We start from the raw sequence: 21,894 nt of genomic DNA on the forward strand, positions 1-21,894 counted from the left end.
ATATAGAGTGAGCTGCCAGAGGATGTAGTTGAGGTAGGTACTATGATAACATTTAATATATATTTGGATGGGTACATGGATAGGAAAGGTTTGGGCAGGTGGAACTAGTGTAAATCGGGCACCTTGGTAAGCATAGGCAAGTTGGGCTGAAGGGCTTGAGTCATTCCATGCCGTATGACTCTATAACAATGTAAATGCAAGCTGTCATTATGGAATTCAGTTCCGCAGCATATATTGAAGCTCTTGGCCAATCCATGATTTTTAATCATCCTGCTCCACTGATTAAACACTTTTGATCCCCGCAGTATCAATTTTGCATTTAAAAATAAAATACTGTGGGAAAATGTTTCAAACTTACTTGATTGATCCTTTTTTATTCCAAAAGAACTGCATTTAAATGTTCCTGTAGGGCAAAATGAAGTTGTGAGGAGGCTTTAGGCCTTTAACAAGAAGCATCTGTCATATTGCATAACCTTTACCTAATCTCTCAACAGAGAAAGAAAGTGATCTCAATAAGCACTGCGGCGGAGTGATGGATCTAGAGAGCAAGAAGCACTGCACACGTTCATTAACTTGTAAGGTAACTCTTACACCCCTGCGGCCCCCAACTTTCCTTGCCGCTTGTTTTTTCTTCTCAAGCAAATCTCAGGGCAGCTCATTTGCAGCATTTAAAACGCCTGGACATATAGATTTGTAATGAGAAATAAAACAAACCAATTATAGTTGTAAGTGTTCTAGTCATTTTTGGGGGGGGAGTTGGTGAAGTAAATAATGAAGCAAAAGGAAAGCTTTCTCGACTTTGTAGCTAACTCTTTGTGCGTGTGATCTGGTTTCAGTTCCCTGGGGGGTTGAAGAGGAATTTTTTAAAGTATTTTTCCCCCTTTATTGGCCTTGGGCTTTATTACCTCAGGAGATGCCAAAGGAAGGAGGCAGTGTTTGTCAAAGTTCCAGCCCTTATCGTGTGGGACAAATGTGATGGTCCTTTCCTGCCTCTGGGTGTCCCTTATTTTGCTCTCACATCAGGCAGGAGTAATGGAGGACCTTCATCCTTCAATCTAGGAGCAATTAAAACCTGACTGATTACAGTAAACCCTCATCATAACAGACCATGGGGGGTGGGTGGTGGTGAGGGCGGGGGTTGATATTATTGCTGATTGTTCGGTACAACTGTGTAGGGTATTATCATTGTATGTAGTTGACACAAAGAAAGGCAGATAATGGTTAATACACAAAAGGACACAAAGTGCTGTAGTAAAGGGCCTGTCCCACTTACGTGTCCTTGGCATGCAAATTACACGGCCTCCTGGTCGCGTTGAGGCTCACGGGCATCATAGGCCCGCGCGGGGCCGGTCCCACTGAGAAGCGCGGAGGAGTATGGAGTTGTGCGCGACATCGCGCGGGGCTCCGAAATTTTTGTTGCGAACAAAATCTTTTGACGGCCAAAGTGGGACAGGCCCAAGACCCTGGCGCGACGCAACGTCTCAACTCCACCAGCAGCAGAAGCAGTCAAATGATCGCTGAACTCGGCCTGGGGCTCACGGCCGTTGCGGTCCGGATCCGCCCCCACTTCTAGGTCCATAGCGGGGCCTAGAAAATTGACGATGGACATAAAATGCAGGAGTAACTCAGTGGGACCGGCAGCATCTCTGGAGAGAAGCAATGGGCGATGTTTCGGGTCAAGACCCTTCTTTTCAGACTGAAGAAGAGTCTCGACACGGACCATCATCCATTGCTTCTCTCCAGAGATGCTGCCGGTCCTGCTGAGTTACTCCTGCTTTGTATCCATCTTCAAATGACGTCACGCGCTCCAGACGGCTGTGCGTACGCATGTAATCGCGCGCGACCTTCGCGGTACCGTCGCGGCTCAACACGACCACGAGGTCGAGTAATTTGCGTGCCAAGGACACGTAAGTGGGACAGGCCCTTAACTCAGCAAGTCAGGCAGCATCTCTGGAGAACATGGACAGGTGACGTCTGGACCCTTCTTCAGCCGCTGGTCTGCCGTTGGTCTGCGCCCGCAAGCCCTTTTTCACCAACTATCACCCGGCTGTTGGTGCAGCTCACGTAGCCCCTGGCAGACAGCATTTTCATCAGGCCGCTGCCAATGACAGGACGCGCCCAGTCACCACGGGGCTCCCTCCTCTCTCACCTGCTGTCGCATCTTCCGGGGTGGAGTTTGTCAGCTACTCCAGGGGAGGAGGAGGAGGAGGCAGCGGCGGTGATGTGTGCGGAGGTGGGGGAGAGGCCGAGTGGACAGAGAGACGGGAGAAGGGGGTGACGGTGGAGGGGCTAACGATGGAGCGGACAAAGCAGGGAGCTGGTGAGAGGGGAGAGAGCCCCATGGTGACCGAGCGCATCTTGACAGCGGCAGCAGCCTGAAGAAATTGTTGTCCCCAGGGGTGACAACGTGAGCCACAACAACAGCCACATGAACCAGACCGTGCGGTGGGTGAAGAAGAGTTCACTAGTGCACCTAGCGAGTCGGGGATGGCGTTGGAAGCTGGGGCTGTAAGCAGCCGGGAAGGTGGTGCTAGCCAGGGGTGTTGCAGGCAGGTAGTCCGCTATGACCGAAATCCATTATAAAGAGGCCCAATAAAATGAGGGTTTACTGCATTAGAACTGCTCTGAATCTGCAAACCAGCCAAGCATATTAAGCTTATATGCTTCATTGTTATAAACTAGAGAATTAGCTGTATTTTTGTTTGATGCAATTTTTCCTTAGAGCTGCCTGTCTGATGTGGCAGTACCTTCCCAAAATTCCCAATGTGTCAGAGCAGTGTTCTCTCTCTGTAGGTGAGACCTGTCTGTCAGTGCAGCACTCCGTTGGGATTGCCTACCTGTCTGCAGTGTTCCTTCGGTGCGAGCTTTTGATGCAATGCTCACACTGGAATTCCTGTCCAGTGAAGTTGTCGTCCCCGCACTGCCACTTCGATGGGCCAGTGCTGACCACCATTCCAGCTCATTTATAGTGGTCTCAATATTGACATCTCAGTGGTTTGTAAGACCCTTATCCTTTTTTTAAATTAGTTTAGTTTAGAGATACAGTGTGGAAATAGCCCCTTAGGCCCACCAGTGATCCCTGCGCACTAACGCCATCCTACACACACTAGGGACAATTTGCAATTATACCAATCCAATTAACCCACAAACCTGCATATCTTTGGGATGTGGGAAGAAACCGGAGCATCCGGAAAAAACTCACGCAGGGAGAACGTTCAAAATACGTGCAGACAGCACCTGAAGGATTGAACACTGGCGCTGTGAGGCAGCAACTTGTTTGAAAATTAACACCTGGACTCAGTATTTCCTCTGTCAGTTAATTATTTCAATTCCGCACTCCATATTTGTACACTGATTTCACCAGTGGCAGTACTTTCCGTATCTGGAAAGTCCCTGAGCTCTGCCATGTCCGACCAGAACCTCTGAAGTTCTCTACCTTTCTTTGGAGCTTGCTGTCAAATATTCACAGATAGTGAGGAACATTGCCGTGTTTTCCTCTGCGATATACATGCATGTTGTTCTTCCCCTCCCCACTCCTCTTGTCAGCTGACCTGTCACCTTTCACCCTGTGTTAGACGCACTCCCTGACTCAGAGAAGGAACGTGATTGGGCGGCGACTGGCATTCGACGAGCTCCTGGCAGAACATCGGGCAAGCTTGAAGAACAAGGAAGGTGGGCGAGAGAGAAAGCAGCAGGCAAAAGAGGCAGTGCCACTTTCTCCTGTGCAGGAGATGACCACCGGAGGCTGGGGTTCAGTGATGCCAGGAGTCCCCATGAGAAACACAAAGCCTGTCTGCTCTTCTGGCTCCAGGTATGCTCCAAATTTCCAGCACCCAACCATTCTCACACATCATTGGCTTTCTTGGGATATAGCTATTTAAGGGGCTAGCGGTAAATGATAATGATGTTGACATTCCTTCCTCTAATGGGGGAGACTAAACCAAGGAGACACATCCTAAAACGGGGTACTGATTGTGGATGATCGCATTGAATGGCGGTGCAGGCTCGAAGGGCCAAAAGGCCTACTCCTGCACCTATTGTCTATTGTCTAAAACAAAAACCAACCTGATCAAATGTCAAATTAAAAAATGCTTTTCGCAACAAAGTTTAGTGTAAATTTTGAACACTTTCCCAAATAATAGGATGTAAGGGCTTAATTAGTGTTTTCAGTATTGTGCTTGGATATTTTTTTTCTGTTGAGTGAGGTTTCTGGATAAAAGATGGATATCTGAGTTAAATGGTAAGTCAGCATGTTCTTGGTCAGCGACAGGTGTAAAGCCTTTCAGTTGCTTTCAACTTATGGGCTGAAAGATCCATTTCTGCGCAATATATTGATGTGTTCATTTGTGGTGATTGAACATGACTGAATATTTGGATCCCATGTATCATTTCTGGTGTTGGATGACAATGGCATTCTCACACTAACCACAGCAATCTTGGAATCGGGAAAAGGTTATAGCTTGTAGGAAGAAACTGCAGATGCTGGTTTACACTGAAGATAGACACAAAAAGCTGGAGTAACTCATCCGTACATGCAGCATCTCTGGAGAGAAGGAATGGATGGCGTTTTGGGTCGAGACCTGTCTTTAGAAGGTCTCTCTCAGGATTGCTCAGGATCACAATCCAGTAATACAAGTACTGCAATGTGTGTGCAGACATATGTTAACACTCCGATATATTGAAGCAGATCGCAGATATTCTAGAGACTACAGTCACCTCAACCGTACAATCTCAGATGCTTCAAATAGAAAGTCATTTTCTGAGCTCACAGCCTCTGCCCCCTCCCCAAATGCCACAAAGCAAGAAATCGTACCACTTGCTGAAGTCTTTTCAGTTTGAAAAGAGCGGGAGCCTTGGAAAATAGACCAATTAGCGGAGTCGGCTGTTAAGAGAGAGGCAGAACAATTTAAAGTTAACTACTGGACTGGGTGCAGCATCCAAATTGGTAAATTAAGTAACAAATAAATACATGGCAAAGTCTAGCGGAGCAGTCGTGTTGGGAGAGAGGTTGTGTGTTGGTGAAGTGCGAATCTTTCGTTCAAGTGTTTTATGTGCTGTGTGGAGGTCAAGTGCAAGTCTTTCATTCAAGAGTCTTCGGCAAGGAGACTATCACCGAGGAGGATAAGATTCAGTTTGCTCATGGCATTGTATATTTAGCAGCATGTATATTTAGTAACGGCAGGTAAGATGTTACAGTGCTCCTCCTGCAGGAAGTGGGAAGTCAGGGAAACTGCTGGTGTCCCTGATGACCGCCCACACCTGTGGGACACGTGTCGACGTGCAGCTCCTTAAAAGACCACATTAAGGAACTGGAGCAGCAGCTGGGTGGCCACAGGACCATTTGGGAAAATGAGAGCTTCTTGGACGGGACCTATGGTGAAGTTGTCACACCGAAGGTCCAGGAAGGGAAAAGGTGGGTGACCACAAGGAAGGGAATTAAACATGGAGTGCAGGTGACCCCAGTGACTGTACCTCTTCAAAACAGGTTCACCCTCTTGGGTGCTGTTGGGGCAGACGACACATCATCATTGAGCAGCAGTGGCTGGCAGGGCTGTGACATCAACCTTTGCACTGAGGCTCAGCAGGCAAGGACGGCGGCAGGTAGTAGTAGTAGTAGTAGGTGACTCTATAGTTAGTGATGTAGACAGGAGTCGGGACGCCAGGATGGTGTGCTACCTCCCTGGTACCAGGGTTCAGGACGTCTCTGAGCGACTGCATGACATCTTCAAAGGGGAAGGGGAGCAGCCAGATGTTGTTGTGCATGTTGGCACAAACGATATAGGTAAGAAAAGGCTTCCAGGGTAGTATTCACTGCTGTAATTTCTACATGGTGAAACCAAAATGTATAAAAATGGCCTTTATTAAAATCTGACAATGTGCACTTTAACCACATGTGATTTTTTTCTATTACAAATCTCAAATTGTGGAGTACAGAGGCAAATAAATAAATGACGGGTCTTTGTCCCAAACATTATGGAGGGCAGTGTACCGTGTATTTAGATGGACGTTAGGGTTAGTCAGCTTGTTTTGGTACGTGGGCAGTCGTGTCTCACGAATCTGATGGATGTGACCAAAAAGGTTGATGAAGGCAGAGCTGTTGATGATATTTATATGATATTTATATGAATTCCAGCCAAGTAATTGACAAGGTTCGACATGATAAGCTGCTCCGAAAGGTTAGATCACATGGGATCCAAGCAGAAATGGTTTGAATGAATAGAAAATTAGCTTCATGGAAGAAAGCAGAGGGTGATAGTGGAAGTTGCTTCTCGGACTGAAAGCCTGTGATTAGTGGTGTGCCTCAGGGTTTGGTGCTGGGCTCAATACTGTTTCTCAACTATACCAATTATTTGGATAAGAATATACATGGCAAGGTTAGCAAGTTTGCAGATGATATGAAAGTGGGTGGTGTTGCCGATCGTGAAGATGGTTGTGAAACATTGCTGCAGGTTGCCTGATCGGTTGTCCAGGTGGGCTGAGAAATGGTTGATAGAACGGTTGATACAGAGAAATGTGAGGTGTTGCATTTTGGAAGCAACATGGGCAGGACCTACATGTTGAATGTTCAAGAGAGAACTGCAGATTGCTGGAAAATCGAAGGTAGACAGAAATGCTGGAGAAACTCAGCGGGTGCGGCAGCATCTATGGAGCAATGGAAATAGGCAACGTTTCGGGCCGAAACCTGAAGAAGGGTTTCGGCCCGAAACGTTGCCTATTTCCTTCGCTCCATAGATGCTGCCGCACCCACTGAGTTTCTCCAGCATTTTTGTCTACTACATAATGAATGGTTGGGCTCTGGGGAGTGTTGTATAGCAGAGGGATCCTGGAGTGCAGGTACATAGTTCCTTGAAGGTGGTGTCACGGGTAGGTAGGGTGGTCAAAAATGGCACACCTTTTGGCACATTGGCCTTCAACAGTCAAAGCATTGAATATAGAAGTTGGGAGGTCATGCTGCTGTTATATAAAACATTGGTGAGTACGTATTTAAAGTTTTGTGTTCAGTTCTGGGCACCATGTTATAGGAAAGATGTTGCCAAGTTGGAAAGGGTGCAGAGAAGGAACAAGGATGTTGCAGGACTCGACGGTCTGACCTGAGCAGGCTGGGACTCATGAGGGGAATAGGATGGGTGAATGCACAGTGTCTTTCATCTAGTGTAGGCGATTCAAGAACCAGAGGACATAGGTGTAAGAATGGAGGGGAAAGATGTAATAGAAACCTGAGAGGGCACCTTGTTCACGCAGAGGGTGAGGGGCATATGGAACGAGGAGGTAGTGAGGCAGGTGCCATAATAACATTTTGAAGACATTTGGTCAGGTACAGGGATAGGAAAGGTTTCAAGGGATACTGGCCAAATGCAGGCAAGTGGGACTAGTGTTGATGGGGCATTAAGGCATGTTTCCATGCTGTAGGACGCCATGACCCTATCTGGTCCATGTCGGTGTTTATCTCTCATCAGCTTTTCCTCCAGTCATCTGACCCAGATTAGAAATCACAGATTACAGGACTGAATATGAGGCTCAGTCTTGCTATTTATGAATCGACTTATTGCTATTTTAAAAAACTGCTGTATCTGTAACACATGTCAAGGTTAGCAGCTGGTTAGTAGCAGGTTTCTGAAAAACATGCCATTACAAATAAACTGGTCTGGACAACAGAACCCTGATAATGAGCTGCAGTGTCCTTGTAGTGCAGAGTTCTAACAGCAGATGGTACACATGCACCCTATCTGCTGGTAGCACTTTGCACAGTTTATAATTCTACTGCTGCCATGATTTATGGTGTTTCTACAGTAAATTGTGTGAAACGTGTTTTGCCCGGAAAAATACATTTTCACATAAAGCGTGTTTTTAATCTGCAGCATTCCTTTAGTGTAAAAGTGATTATGCTTTGTTTGATGAGCCTCACTATATATTTGTCTTGTGTTAATGGCGACTGATGACAACTGGGCTAAGAAGATTTATTGCATGACTAAAGTGGTGGCGGAAGCTGGATTAATAGCAGCATGGATACAGACAAGAACATGAGGCATTAGATGGGTGGTGGGGAGAGATTACTGAAAATGAACAAACTAAATTAAAATCAATAAAGAAACAAGGGAGGTGGGTGGGATGTTTGAAGATTACTGCATGACAATCTGTAAAAATAACTTCAGATGCATCAGTTATAAACATAGGACATTGGCGAGGGGTTTAAGGAGGGCAGTGCATCTTCTCCGGGACTGTTTCATGAGGTAATATTGAGGAGGCTACACGCTGAGCCTGACACGAGCTGAAACTGCTCCAGATAGGTTTGTTGTTGAGCTGGAATACATCAGTATGTGCTGAAGGGACTGTGAATTTGAACTTTGTTCAAGGGGCTGAGGTATCTCGGTGCCATCTGAATTCTCTTTCTTCCTTTTCACAGGGTTTCCTTGGAAAGTGAATTGTCTGATTGTGAGAGGTCCACAGCTGATCCTGCTCCACACTCTGAGCTCCCCTACCCTCTCTTCAGATTCGAGATAAACAGCCGGCTGTCGAGCGAAGAGAGTGATGGAGAGATGCCTGAGGAACTGGAGAAGCCAGACTGTCACTATTCACAATTGCATCCAAAGCCACTGGCAGTACGTTCTATTGCAGCTCCTCTCTCTTCATTTCATACTTGTCTTACCAGACGCATTGATGTTTTAAACTGAATCTTCTACAGAGCAGATGGGGCTGAGAAATGTTTTAATCTCACTACATTATGTAGTGATTTAGGAAAACATTTTTATTTGCTTTCGTGCAACCTTGCTACTAGTACTGCGTGCGGGTGATGTGTGTGACATTGTTGTTTCTTTGCCCTTTCCCCTTTCCCCTTAATCTTGCATATATTTCCAGTTTGAGCATTGTGGATGAATCTATTTCTGCCATTCCATAAAGCAATGCATTCCAGGGCATAACACCTCGCTGTGAAATAAATTATTTTCATCTTCCCCCTTTTTCTTTTAATAGTTACCTTTTATATATATATATATATATAGGTTTTCTGATTACCAATCCTCCCACAAAGAAGCCAATTTCTCCCTGTTTAAGGTGTAAAATAGAACATTTATCCAGTGTTTTCATGACCTCGAGCCAATTTGCCTCTTCTGGGAATGTATTATTAATCATATAATGTGCTTAGTGATGTTGATTTTAGTACAAATTTGTCCAGGATATCAGGAAAATTCCCCCCACTCTTCAAAATTGTTAACTGGAATATTTCAGACAGACTTGGGAGGGAGACTTGGTTTAAAGTTTAAAGTTTCATCTGATCAAGAGCGTTCCTGACAATGTTGCATTTCCACCATCAACGACAAATTATGGTGGCGAAGTCATGTAGTAAGTGGAGGTGCAGCCTCCCAGCTCCAATGACCTGGGTTCGATCCCAGCCTTAGGCACAGTCTGTGTGGAGTTTACACATTCCCAGACTGCGTGAGTTTCCACTGGCTCTAGTTTCCTACCATATCCCAAAGACATGCAGGTTGCTAGGTTAAATAGTCCACTGACATTTGGCCCGAGTGTGCAGGTGAATTGTAAAATCTGGCAGAATTGATGGGAATGTGGGGGAGAATGAAATGGCATTTGTGCAAGGTCAGTGGAAATGGCCGCCTGAAAATCAATGCAGGATGCTGAAGTGGCGGCTTCAGTGCAGTTTAACAAGGAGGGTTGAATTATTTCTGTCCCATTCCTGCTCCCTCCTTAAAGCTGCACATCGTACTGAGTTTCATTGTGTGGCTTTACTGGAGAGCAGAGAATTCTGTGGGTATCAGTGCGTAAGGTGGTTCTTTTGGCCTTGCATCCCAAAGCTTTGGAAGGATGTTATCGACCAGATTTGAGCTTCAAATCCCTCATCCATCAGTCCCAATAGAACATAGAAACATAGGTAAAAGGTGCAGGAGTAGGCCATTCGGCCCTTTGAGCCTGCACCGCCATTCAATATGATCATGGCTGATCATCCAACTCAGTACCCTGTACCTGCCTTCTCTCCATACCCCCTGATCCCTTTAGCCACAAGCGCCACATCTAACTCCCTCTTAAATATAGCCAATGAACTGGCCTCAACTACCTTCTGTAGCAGAGAATTCCAAAGATTCACCTCTCTCTGTGTAAAAAATGATTTTCTCATCTCGGTCTTAAAAGATTTCCCCTGTATCCTTAAACTGTGACCCCGTGTTCTGGACTTCCCCAACATCGAGAATAATCTTCCTGCATCTAGCCTGTCCAACCCCTTAAGAATTTTGTAAGTTTCTATAAGATCCCCCCTCAATCATCTAAATTCTAGCGAGTACAAGCCGAGTCTATCCAGTCTTTCTTCATATGAAAGTCCTGCCATCCCAGGAATCAGTCTGGCGAACCTTCTCTGTACTCCCTCTATGGCAAGAATGTATTTCCTCAGATTAGGACACAGAACACACAGGCTTATTTGTGAAAAAGGAGAATAACACATCCTGTTGCTTCTCTTACTCAACGACACTACTGGCAGTTCTATCACTTTGGATCTAAAGATAACCTGCTGGACTCTGGACCAAGAACTGGGGAGTGGGACCAATCTAAATTCCATTTTCGCCAGACACAAAACTTGAATGATACCTCCCCCAGCACTGTGTAATTAGTTGGAATGTGCTGCACAAAAGGGTGTCAGTAATTAAATAAAGACACAAATGGTTGGCAATACTCAATAGGTCAGGCGCAGAGAGAGAGAGAGAGAGAGAGAAAAAGAGAAACAAAGTACATGATGATTAGAAATGAAAAAAATAATAAGCATGTTGGTGTTTTCTACATCTCCATTTGAAATGGAAGGTGAACCCCCAAGAAACTACCGATGTGGAATCTTCAGTAAAATTGCTGGAGGAACTCAGCGGGGTTAGGCAGCATCCGTGGAGGGAATAGACCTCTAATGAAAGGGCATGAACTTGAAGCAAGACTGTGTGTGTCTCTCTCTGCAGTGACTGCTTGACCTGTTGTGTATCATCAGCATTTTCTATTTTTATGTCAGGTTTCCAGCATCAGCAGCAGTTTTTGATTACAAGTGGGGGGAAAAAAACTCTGAAACAAAAACCAGAATAGCAGTCGGCCACAGAGCCCCTCAAGAACCTATTCCATTTTTCAGCCAGATCATGGCTAACATTGATCTGATCTCCTTGTAGAGATCCCATAATTTCTATTCCCCTTTCAGATTAAAAAAAATGTTCATCTCTTGTGTAATTCTTTTAACAAACCTTAGAGAAGAATTCTAAATGACTATTACTTTTTTTGTGGCATTTCACAGCATCCCCCCCAAAGACGGAATCCAATTGTTCTTTATAAATTCTATAAATTGTAGCCAAGATTTAGCTGTTGACCATGAGTTGGTCTTTTCTCAACGTATATGGTCCACATAATGAACTACTGGTGTACAGTGGCCATTGTTGAACTGATCAACTCCTTCACCCAATCTAACCTTTCTTCTTTCCAGTTTTGCACTTTCGGATCCCGAATGATTAGCCGAGGTTATTACGTCTTCAACAGGAGATTGGATCGTTTCCGAATGGCCCTTAATTCCATGGTGGAAAGGCACCTAAACTCTCAGATGTGGAGGTCAGTATGTTGCCTTTTTCATGCCCCATTAATGTTTTCATTGAAGCATTTGTGTTAAGAAAGGTAGAGTACAATGTAACGGACTCAAAAATATCTGAGAGATGAACTACTGTGGGAATAATCTGTAGCTCAATCCCATCTCTTTTTAAAAGCTCATAAAATGTCAGAGGAGAATAATTTATAGACCTCTGTTCACAAGGAATGAGTGGAACAATTGGAGAATGGAGTAATTGGCATTTAGTGAAATGAAGATCTGTGAATTTTCTCCCTCGGATATCCACAATAGCTTTGTTTTAGTTTAGTTTAGAGATACAGCGCGGAAAACAGGCCTTTTGGCCCACCGGGTCCGCACCGACCAGCGATCCCCGCACATTAACACTATCCCACACACACCAGGAATTTTACATTTACAGTATACCAAGTTAATTAACCTGCAAACCCATCCATCTTTGGAGTGTGGGAGGAAACCAAAGATCTCAGAGAAAACCCACGCGGTCATGGGGAGAATGTGAAAACTCCGTACAGACAGCACCCGTAGTCGGGATCAAACCCGGGTCTCCAGCGCTGTAAGGCAGTAACTCTATCGCTGCGCTACCGTGCCACCCTTTTTAATTGTTGAGCTCCTGAGTATCCCCAGCACTTTTTGTTTTTTCTTTCAGATTTCCAGCATCTGCAGTCTTCTGCTTTTTGACCATTGATAGAGAAAGCTGTGAAATCAAGACCAAATCTGAAGAGGCCACTTGGCCGCTCGGGTTTTGCTTGATTATGGCTGATCTTGATCCAACCTGTCTGCTGAGATATCATAGTTTTCAATAGGCTATCTGAAAATAATCTATCAATGTTAATGTTAATTGTAAAAACCCTATGCAGCTTCCCCTCCTCGCCTTCCCATGCTGTAGTGCAGCCCCTCATAGCAGTGTAGGTGCAGTTCACTCCCTCCTCTCCAATGCCTTGCAGCGGGACAACCCTCTTCCAGTAATAGGCCAAAGGCAGGTAGGTGGGACTTGTGTAGCTGGGACATGTTGGCCGGGTTGGGCCGAAGAGCCTGTTTCCACGCTGTATTACTCTATAATGTAGTTCCCCTTGCAGTTGTGCACCATTTACTTTCTCTTCCCTGCCTGCCCCCACACCCCACCCCACCCCCCCACACCCCACACCGAACACCCCACACCCCCCCCCACACCCCCCACCCCCCCCCACCCCACACCCCACACCCAACACAACACATTGCAACTGATCGCTTATAAGGTGAGGGATAATTGATTCATTTTGGGTTGTCTTCTTAATGCAGGAAAATCCCTCCAGCCATGGATGCCCAGACGGCACCGCCACCACCCGCCTCCTCGCTGCAATCGTTGTCCTCCCTGCCATCGTTGTCCTCCCTGCCTGTGGCAGCCAACTCCTCCTCGCCCTCGCTCGCGGACACGGATCTAAAGCCAACACCCTCGACTGCTGCCTCCGCCGCAGCGCGGACCTCCACGGAACTGCCTGCCATCCGGTGCCGCTCGCCCCCTTTGTTACCCCCCGCCTCAAACCCTTTGCGTGCTTCGGGCAGAACGTCCTGGGCCAAGGCTGGGAGCGTGTCCGGATTCCACCAAGGCTCTCACCCACTCACTGACACATCACAAAGCAAGAGGAAGAAGCCAGCATTCTCTGCCTCCCAGTTGCAACCTACTCTGGACCCCCCACTCAAAAGGAACTGTGTGCTAAGTCTGGGCAGGATCAGCAACCCTCCGCCTGGTGGAATAGTCCCCCGGCCCGCTAACATGAATACCTCTTCACACAACGCTAACAATGGAGTGGCTGCTCACAGCCCCAAAGCACTGGGACAGGCGGGAACCGTGGGGCATTCAGGGAAGTCCATCAAAGGTCCCAGCTGGACAGTGGAGCTCTTTGACCCCAAAAGGGATGCTCGCCTCTGTGAGGGACGTAAGCTTGGAATTCACTGCCCCTCGACCCCACCACTGATCGCCAACTCACCCCTACGGGCTGAGGGCAGGAAACGGAAGAACGCGGCCTCGTGCTTAAAACCCACCAAATTAACCAAGTCCCCCGAAGTCAACTGCGCGCACAGGAAAAGGGAGGAGAGCTTGGCGCCATCTCGACCGCCCCTCAACTCCCACACACAAAAGGTAAGGAATAACTGGCCCGCTGCAATCAGTGGAGAAGTTGGACCCAAGAATTAGGATCAAATTGGAGAGAATTTGAACTTAAAGGCCAGCTCTTCAGGCAAGCTGCTGTTTCGAGTGATACAACTGTCTCCATTCCATAGGCTCAGGAGCAGAAGTATTCAGAATTCCTCTTTAATGCTGTACAGATCAACCCATCCCTCCTCAATCCACATTCAGGTTCAACGGTGGTATTTCCAAGGTTCAAGCATACATTTAAAAGTTAATTTTTTGGCTCAGCGGTATTCTCATGTCCTTTGTCAGAAGGTGTGATACTCCGATTATTATTGTCACGTGTACTGTGGTACAGTGAAAAGCTTTGTTTTGCATCTTATCAAAAGAGATTATATATACTATACAATAATACAATCAAGCCAAACTTAAGTACAATAGGTAGAGCAAAGGGAAAGATACAGAGTGCAGAATATAGTTCTCATCATTATACAGTACCAGTTGCAGAGACAAACTTCAACGTGTGCAAAGGGTAGAGGTGAATTGGACAGTCCCTTGCTTATGGAAGGTTCATTCAGAATGTTCAAGAAGAAACTGCAGATGCTGGAAAATAGAAGGTAGACAAAAATGCTGGAGAAACTCAGCGGGTGTGGCAGCATCTATGGAGAGAAGGAAATAGGAAACGTTGCCCATTTCCTTCGCTCCATAGATGTTGCCGCACCCGTTGTGTTTCTCCAGCATTTTGTCTAGGTTCATTCAGAAGCCTGATAACAGTGGGGGAAAAGCTGTTCCTGATCTGGTCGGTGTGATAAACTGGGCTGCATCCATAACTCATTGCAATCTCTTACGGTATTGTGCAGAACTGGTTCCAAATTGTTCCCAAGAAGACTGCGGAAGCCGTCAGTGGATATATCTAAGGCAGAGATAGATAGATTCTTGATTAGTACAGGTGTCGGAGGTTATGGGGAGAAGGCAGGAGACTGGTTAGTAGGGAGAAGATAGATCAGCCATGATTCAATGGCAGAGTAGACTTGATTGTTTGAATGGCCTAATTCTGCTCCTATCACTGATGTTCTTATCATCAAACCAAGCTGTGATACGATCCAACAGTAATGCTTTCTATGCTGCATCTGCCGAAGTTTATAAGAGTCCTGAGGAAATAGAGGCATTGATAGGATGTAACTGCAAATGCTGGTTTAAACCAAAGATTGGTAACAGAAAGCTGGAGTAACTCAGAGGGACAGGCAGCATCTCTGGATAGAAGGAATGGGGGACGTTTCGGGTCGAGACCCTTCAGACTAATTAGGGAAACGGGTAAATGAGAGAACTAGATGATGATGATGTAGAGATAACGAACAATGAACGAAAGATATGCAAATAAGTAACGATGATAAAGGAAACAGGCCATTGTTAGCTGTTGTTGGGTAAAAACGAGAAGCTGATGTGGGGAGGGATAGAGAGAGGGAATGCTGGGATTACTTTAAGTTAGAGAACTCAATACCCATACCATTGGGCTGTAAGCTGCTCAGCGAAATATAAGATGCTGTTCCTCCAATTTGCGTTTAGCCTCACTCTGACAATGGAAGAGACCAAGGACAGAAAGGACTGTGTGGGAATGGGAAGGAGAATTAAAGTGTTTAGCAACCGGGAGATCAGGTAGGTTCAGGCAGACTGAGCAAAGGTGTTCAGCGAAACGATCGCTGGTCTCGCCGATGTATAAGAATCCACATCTTAAACAACGGATACAGTAGATGAGATTAGAGAAGGTACAAGTGAACCTCTGCCTTGCCTGAAATGACTGTCAGGGTTCCGGGACAGAGTCGAGGGAGGAGGTATAGGGACAGGTGTTGCATCTCCTGTGGTTGCAGGGGAAGGAACCTGGGTTTGTTTTCACCCATCAAACAACTAACTTTATTGCATATCCTTTTCACTCCTTTTTTTGAGGCATTGGTGTGCCTTCTAGGCTGTTGCTTCAAAGTGGTTGCTCCACACCAGATTGTTGGTAATGTTAACTGCAAGGAACATGAATTTCTTAACTATTTCCACAGGCACCATTGATACTGATTGAGGCATCATACTTCCTGAAGTCCACAGCTAGATATTGAGGGGATGTTCTGTTAGCCATTAATGATTATGATATAGTTGGGATCACGGAGACATGGCTCCAGGGTGACCAAGGCTGGGAGCTGAACATCCAGGGATATTCAATATTCAGGAAGGATAGAGAGAAAGGAAAACGAGGTGGGGTAGTGTTGCTGGTTAGAGAGGAGATTAACGCAATGGAAAGGAAGGACATTAGTTTGGAGGATGTGGAATCGGTATGGGTAGAGCTGCGAAACAATAAGGGGCAGAAAACGCTGGTGGGTGTTGTGTACAGGCCACCTAACAGTAGTAGTGAAGTTGGAGATGGTATCAAACAGGAAATTAGAAATGCTTGCGACAAAGGCAAAGCAGTTATAATGGGTGACTTCAATCTACATATAGATTGGGTGAATCAAATTGGCAGGGGTGCTGAGGAAGAGGATTTCTTGGAATGTATGCGGGATAGTTATCTAAATCAACATGTAGAGGAACCAACGAGAGAGCTGGCTATTTTAGACTGGGTATTGAGTAATGAGGAAGGGTTAGTTAGTAGTCTTGTTGTGCGTGGCCCCTTGGGCAAGAGTGACCATAATATGGTTGAGTTCTTCATTAGGATGGAGAGTGACATTGTTAATTCAGAAGCAATGGTTTTGAACTTAAAGAAAGGTAACTTTGAGGGTATGAGACGTGAATTGGCCAAGATTGACTGGCAATTAATTCTAAAAGGGTTGACGGTGGATATGCAATGGAAGGCATTTAAAGACTGCATGGATGAACTACAAAAATTGTTCATCCCAGTTTGGCAAAAGAATAAATCAGGGAAGGTAGTGCATCCATGGATAACAAGGGAAATCAGGGATAGTATCAAAGCAAAGGATGATGCGTACAAACTAGCCAGAAAAAGCAGCATACCGGAGGACTGGGAGAAATTCAGAGACCCAGAGGAGGACGAAGGGCTTAATTAGGAAAGGGAAAATGATTATGAAAGAAAACTGGCAGGGAACATAAAAAACTGACTGCAAAAGTTTTTATAGATATGTGTGAAAAGAAAGAGATTAGTTAAAAACAAATGTAGGTCCCTTGCAGTCCGAAACAGGTGAGTTGATCATGGGAAACCAGGATATGGCGGACCAATTGAATAACTACTTTGGTTCCGTCTTCAATAAGGAAGACATAAATGATCTGCCGGAAATAGCAGGGGCCCGCGGGTCAAAGGAGGTGGAGGAATTGAGTGAAATCCAGGTTTGTCGGGAAGTGGTGTTGGGTAAATTGAATGGATTAAAGGCCGATAAATCCCCAGGGCCAGATAGGCTGCATCCCAGAGTACTTAAGGAAGTAGCTCCAGAAATAGTGGATGCATTAGTAATAATCTTTCAAAACTCTTTAGATTCTGGAGTAGTTCCAGAGGATTGGCGGGTAGCAAACGTAACCCCACTTTTTAAGAAGGGAGGGAGAGAGAAAACGGGGAATTACAGACCAGTTAGCCTAACATCGGTAGTGGGGAAACAGCTAGAGTCAGTTATTAAAGATGGGATAGCAGCACATTTGGAAAGTGGTGAAATCATTGGACAAAGTCAGCATGGATTTACGAAAGGTAAATCATGTCTCACGAATCTTATAGAATTTTTCGAGGATGTAACTAGCAGCGTGGATAGGGGAGAACCAGTGGATGTGGTGTATCTGGACTTCCAGAAGGCATTCGACAAGGTCCCACATAAGAGATTAGTATACAAACTTAAAGCACATGGCATTGGGGGTTCAGTATTGATGTGGATAGAGAACTGGCTGGCAAACAGGAAGCAAAGAGTAGGAGTAAACGGGTCCTTTTCACAATGGCAGGCAGTGACTAGTGGGGTACCGCAAGACTCAGTACTGGGACCCCAGCTATTTACAATATATATTAATGATCTGGATGAGGGAATTGAAGGCAATATCTCCAAGTTTGCGGATGACACTAAGCTGGGGGGCAGTGTTAGGTGTGAGGAGGATGCTAGGAGACTGCAAGGTGACTTGGATAGGCTGGGTGAGTGGGCAAATGTTTGGCAGATGCAGTATAATGTGGATAAATGTGAGGTTATCCATTTTGGTGGCAAAAACGGGAAAGCAGATTATTATCTAAATGGTGGCCGATTGGGAAAGGGGGAGATGCAGCGAGACCTGGGTGTCATGGTACACCCAGTAGGCATGCAGGTGCAGCAGGCAGTAAAGAATGCGAATGGTATGTTGGCTTTCATAGCAAGAGGATTTGAGTATAGGAGCAGGGAGGTTCTACTGCAGTTGTACAGGGTCTTGGTGAGACCACACCTGGAGTATTGCGTGCAGTTTTGGTCTCCAAATCTGAGGAAGGACATTATTGCCATAGAGGGAGTGCAGAGAAGGTTCACCAGACTGATTCCTGGGATGTCAGGACTGTCTTATGAAGAAAGACTGGATAGACTTGGTTTATAATCTCTAGAATTTAGGAGATTGAGAGGGGATCTTATAGAAACTTACAAAATTCTTAAGGGGTTGGACAGGCTAGATGCAGGAAGATTGTTCCCGATGTTGGGGAAGTCCAGGACAAGGGGTCACAGCTTAAGGATAAGGGGGAAATCCTTTAAAACCGAGATGAGGAGAACTTTTTTCACACAGAGAGTGGTGAATCTCTGGAACTCTCTGCCACAGAGGGTAGTTGAGGCCAGTTCATTGGCTATATTTAAGAGGGAGTTAGATGTGGGCCTTGTGGCCAAGGGGATCAGAGGGTATGGAGAGAAGGCAGGTACGGGATACTGAGTTGGATGATCAGCCATGATCATATTAAATGGCGGTGCAGGCTCGAAGGGCCGAATGGCCTACTCCTGCACCTAATTTCTATGTTCTATGTTTCTATGTTATTGTCCTAACAACATGTTACTAAGTTCTCTATCTCCTTCCTGTGCTTCGTCTCATATTTGTTTGTAATTTGGCCTATCACATCTGGAAAAGTAGATAATAATAATGATAATATCTTTTATTATCATTGCACATAGGTGCAATGAGATTTGGTATGCAGCTATATGTTCTGATGCTATAACTTGAACAACTAAAATTTGGATACTCAGAGAAACATAATTTATAAAAAAAGAACAGTAAAACAGTATAAAGTGCAAATAGATCTGTGCCGGGTCGATGTGCGACGTGACCATCCGAGAGAGACAGTTCATGGGGGTGGGGGCACTCGGCCTGGCTGGTTGAGAGCAGCGATAGCTCTGGGGATGAAGCTGTTCCTGAGTCTGGAGGTGCGGGCGTAGAAGGCCTTGTAACGTCTGCCGGAAGGTAGAAGTTCGAACAGACTATTACAAGGGTGTGAGGAGTCTTTGTGAATGCTGACGGCCTTCCTGAGGCACTGTGTGTAGTAGATGCCCTGAGATGGAGCTATAGAGGAATTTGACCACGCAGCTTGGAGCCACTTTCAGTGAAAACTAGAGTAGGAACTTTGACTATTGTGTTGGCAATGGTTGGTTTAGTGCTTGGTTTACCCAAAGGAAGGTTGGTCGGTTTTTCTAAATGGTGAGAAGGTGCCGGAGCAGTGAAATTCTAAGGTTTTGAGTACAGTAGTCACTAAAAACCAGTGAACAGGTGAAAAAGGTTCAAATCCTGATTTGACAACATCAGGGAACTATAATCCATGTGTTGTATGCAATGCTACATTTGTATCAAGCTCCATTTAGATCTCATTGGGTAGAGACTACATTCGATCCTGGGCAGTACTCAGAAGAGGATCTAGGGGCCTAAATGATTCTGGAGGCTAAATGACCTAAATAATGAATGCGAGTTGTCTTAAAATGATTAAAGAATCCGATAGGATGAAGATAAAGAGAAACTACTTCCTCTGGTGGATAAATGTGGAACAGCCTTATCGTGAGAAGAAAGGTCTCGACCCGAAACGCCACCCATTCCCTCTCTCCAGAGATGCTGCCTGTCCCGCCGAGTTACTCCAGCCTTTTGTGTTTATCTTCGGTTTAAACCAGCATCTGCAGTTCCTTCCCACACAACCTTATAATGAGGGCAGAGTGATGACAAGGAGCAATTTCACAAAGGATGTGGAAATCTGGGAACAGTTTTCCTGCAAATTGTGATTCACACTTAAAGGCTAAGATTATTAGAGACATTTGGTGGATTGAAATGAGATATAATTCAAGCATTGCTTAGCTGAATTGATCAATGTACGAAATGCCCTGAGCTCAGAGGTCATATTTTCTTCCAGGAATCTGTTCATTTTAAGCCTTGGATGACAGCTATTGGTTGTAAATACTGTACTAAACTCAGTGTTGGGTTTGCTCCCTCCCTGTTCATAAGGTGTATGTAAATATTTTTCTCTCACTACTGTGGAGCCAGCATAAGAGAAATTGGTAATGGCTGGAGCAGAGGAGAAAAAGGGGTAATAAAACCCTCCCCTTCCACCTATATTCCTTCCACTAGCTTCAGAACTCACACTTCTATCCTTATCTCCCCCCTTTTGTCTTTTATCTCTGGCCTTTGTCCAACCATCTGCCGTCCTCCTCTTTTAATTAGGCTACCTGACCACCCACCACCCATACACTACTCCTCGTGACCTCCGCCCCTCTGGTAGCTTGTTTCATATACCCACCATCCTCTGCGTGGAAAAGTTGCCTCTCGGGTTCCTGTTCATTCTTTTCCCTCTCATCTTAAGATGGTCCTTGTTTCCCAATGGTACTTGTTTCCCTTGCTTTGGGAAAAAGACCGTGTGCTCAACATATTTATTCCCATGATGATTTTATTCCCCTCGATAAGATCACCCATCTACCTCCTCTACCCGAGGAAATAAAGTCCTAGCCTGCCCCAACTCTCCCTATAGCCCAAGCCCTCGAGTCAGCAACATCCTTATAAACTTCATCCTTGTGCACTCCTGGCACGTCATGAGTGGGAAAAAAAATCCTTGATTTTTTTTTCCCACCTGAATTCCGTGTGTGGATTTTACTCCAAATCGCACATCTTTGTGTAGTCATTTGTGAATTTCCTTACCCGAAAAACCATATTGTGTGGGTTGATGAAGAATTGAGAAGATTTTTGTTATGACCCCAGCAATCCCCTCTCTTGCTTCTCTTAATAACCTAGGATAGATCCCACCAGGCTCCAGAAATGTATTCATGTTAATACTCTTCAAAAACCCCAGCTCCACCTGCTCCTTGATATCAAACAGCTCCTGCATGTTAGTATTTTCCACAAATGTCCTTTGTGAATACAGATGCAATGTACTCCATATCTTGCCTTTATCCTCTGACTCCAAGCACAAATTCCCTCCTTTACCCTTGAATGGCTCTATCTTCGCATGTTGTTTTTAATGTTCATTTTAAAAAGCTTGGGATTTTCTTTAATCCGACTCACCAATGTCTTTCACGGCCCCTTTGGGCCTTTCCAATCGCCCACCCGAGTTATTTTCTACTTGCTTTATATTTCTCAAAGGCACTGTCTGATTTATCTTCTTAAACCTTACATATGCTTCCTTTTTCTTTTTGATCACAAGTATACAGTCAAGTCTCCCGATTCCTAATAATTTTAACTCCTTATCCCATACTAACTCAACCAATGGTAGAGTTGCCGCCATAGAACGCCAGTGCTCCGAGTTCAATCCTGACCATGGGTGCTGTCTGTACGTAGTTTGTACGTTTGCGGGGTAGCCGCAAGGCTCAGTGCTGGGATCCCAGTTATTTACAATATATATTATCAATTTAGACCAACGGGATCCCACTACCGGCCACATCTTCCCATCTCCACCCCTTTCTGCTTTCTGCAGAGACCGTTCCCTCCGAAACTCCCTGGTCAACTCGTCCCTTCCCACCCAAACCACCCCCTCCCCAGGTACTTTCCTCTGCAAACGCAGGAGATGCAACACCTGTCCCTTTACCCCCCCCCCCCCCCCCCCCCGACTCCATCCAAGGGATCCATCCAAACTGTCTTTCCAGGTGAGGCAGAGGTTCACCTGCACCTCCTCCAACCTTTGCTCCATAGATACTGCTGCACCCGCTGAGTTTCTACAGCATTTTTGTCTACCTTCGATATTCCAGCATCTGCAGTTCCTTCTTAAACACTCAATCTATTACTTCCCATGTATCTCCCCTTTTCCAGTTTTTTT

General features: G+C 45.5%; 1 protein-coding gene across 1 annotated transcript in view; it reads left to right on the forward strand.

Moving 5' to 3' along the window:
• The window catches only part of LOC129709032 (ataxin-7-like protein 1), a 67,102-nt gene that overhangs the window by 35,930 nt on the left and 9,278 nt on the right, over nucleotides 1–21,894 (forward strand). The window contains exons 6-10 of the mRNA XM_055655146.1: nucleotides 495–580; nucleotides 3,576–3,811; nucleotides 8,405–8,600; nucleotides 11,456–11,577; nucleotides 12,869–13,709. Of these exons, the coding sequence (XP_055511121.1) occupies nucleotides 495–580; nucleotides 3,576–3,811; nucleotides 8,405–8,600; nucleotides 11,456–11,577; nucleotides 12,869–13,709 (1,481 nt within the window). The remainder of the gene's footprint in view (nucleotides 1–494; nucleotides 581–3,575; nucleotides 3,812–8,404; nucleotides 8,601–11,455; nucleotides 11,578–12,868; nucleotides 13,710–21,894) is intronic.

The sequence above is a fragment of the Leucoraja erinacea genome, chromosome 24 (assembly GCF_028641065.1).
Source record: "Leucoraja erinacea ecotype New England chromosome 24, Leri_hhj_1, whole genome shotgun sequence".
NCBI classification, from domain to species: domain Eukaryota; kingdom Metazoa; phylum Chordata; class Chondrichthyes; order Rajiformes; family Rajidae; genus Leucoraja; species Leucoraja erinaceus.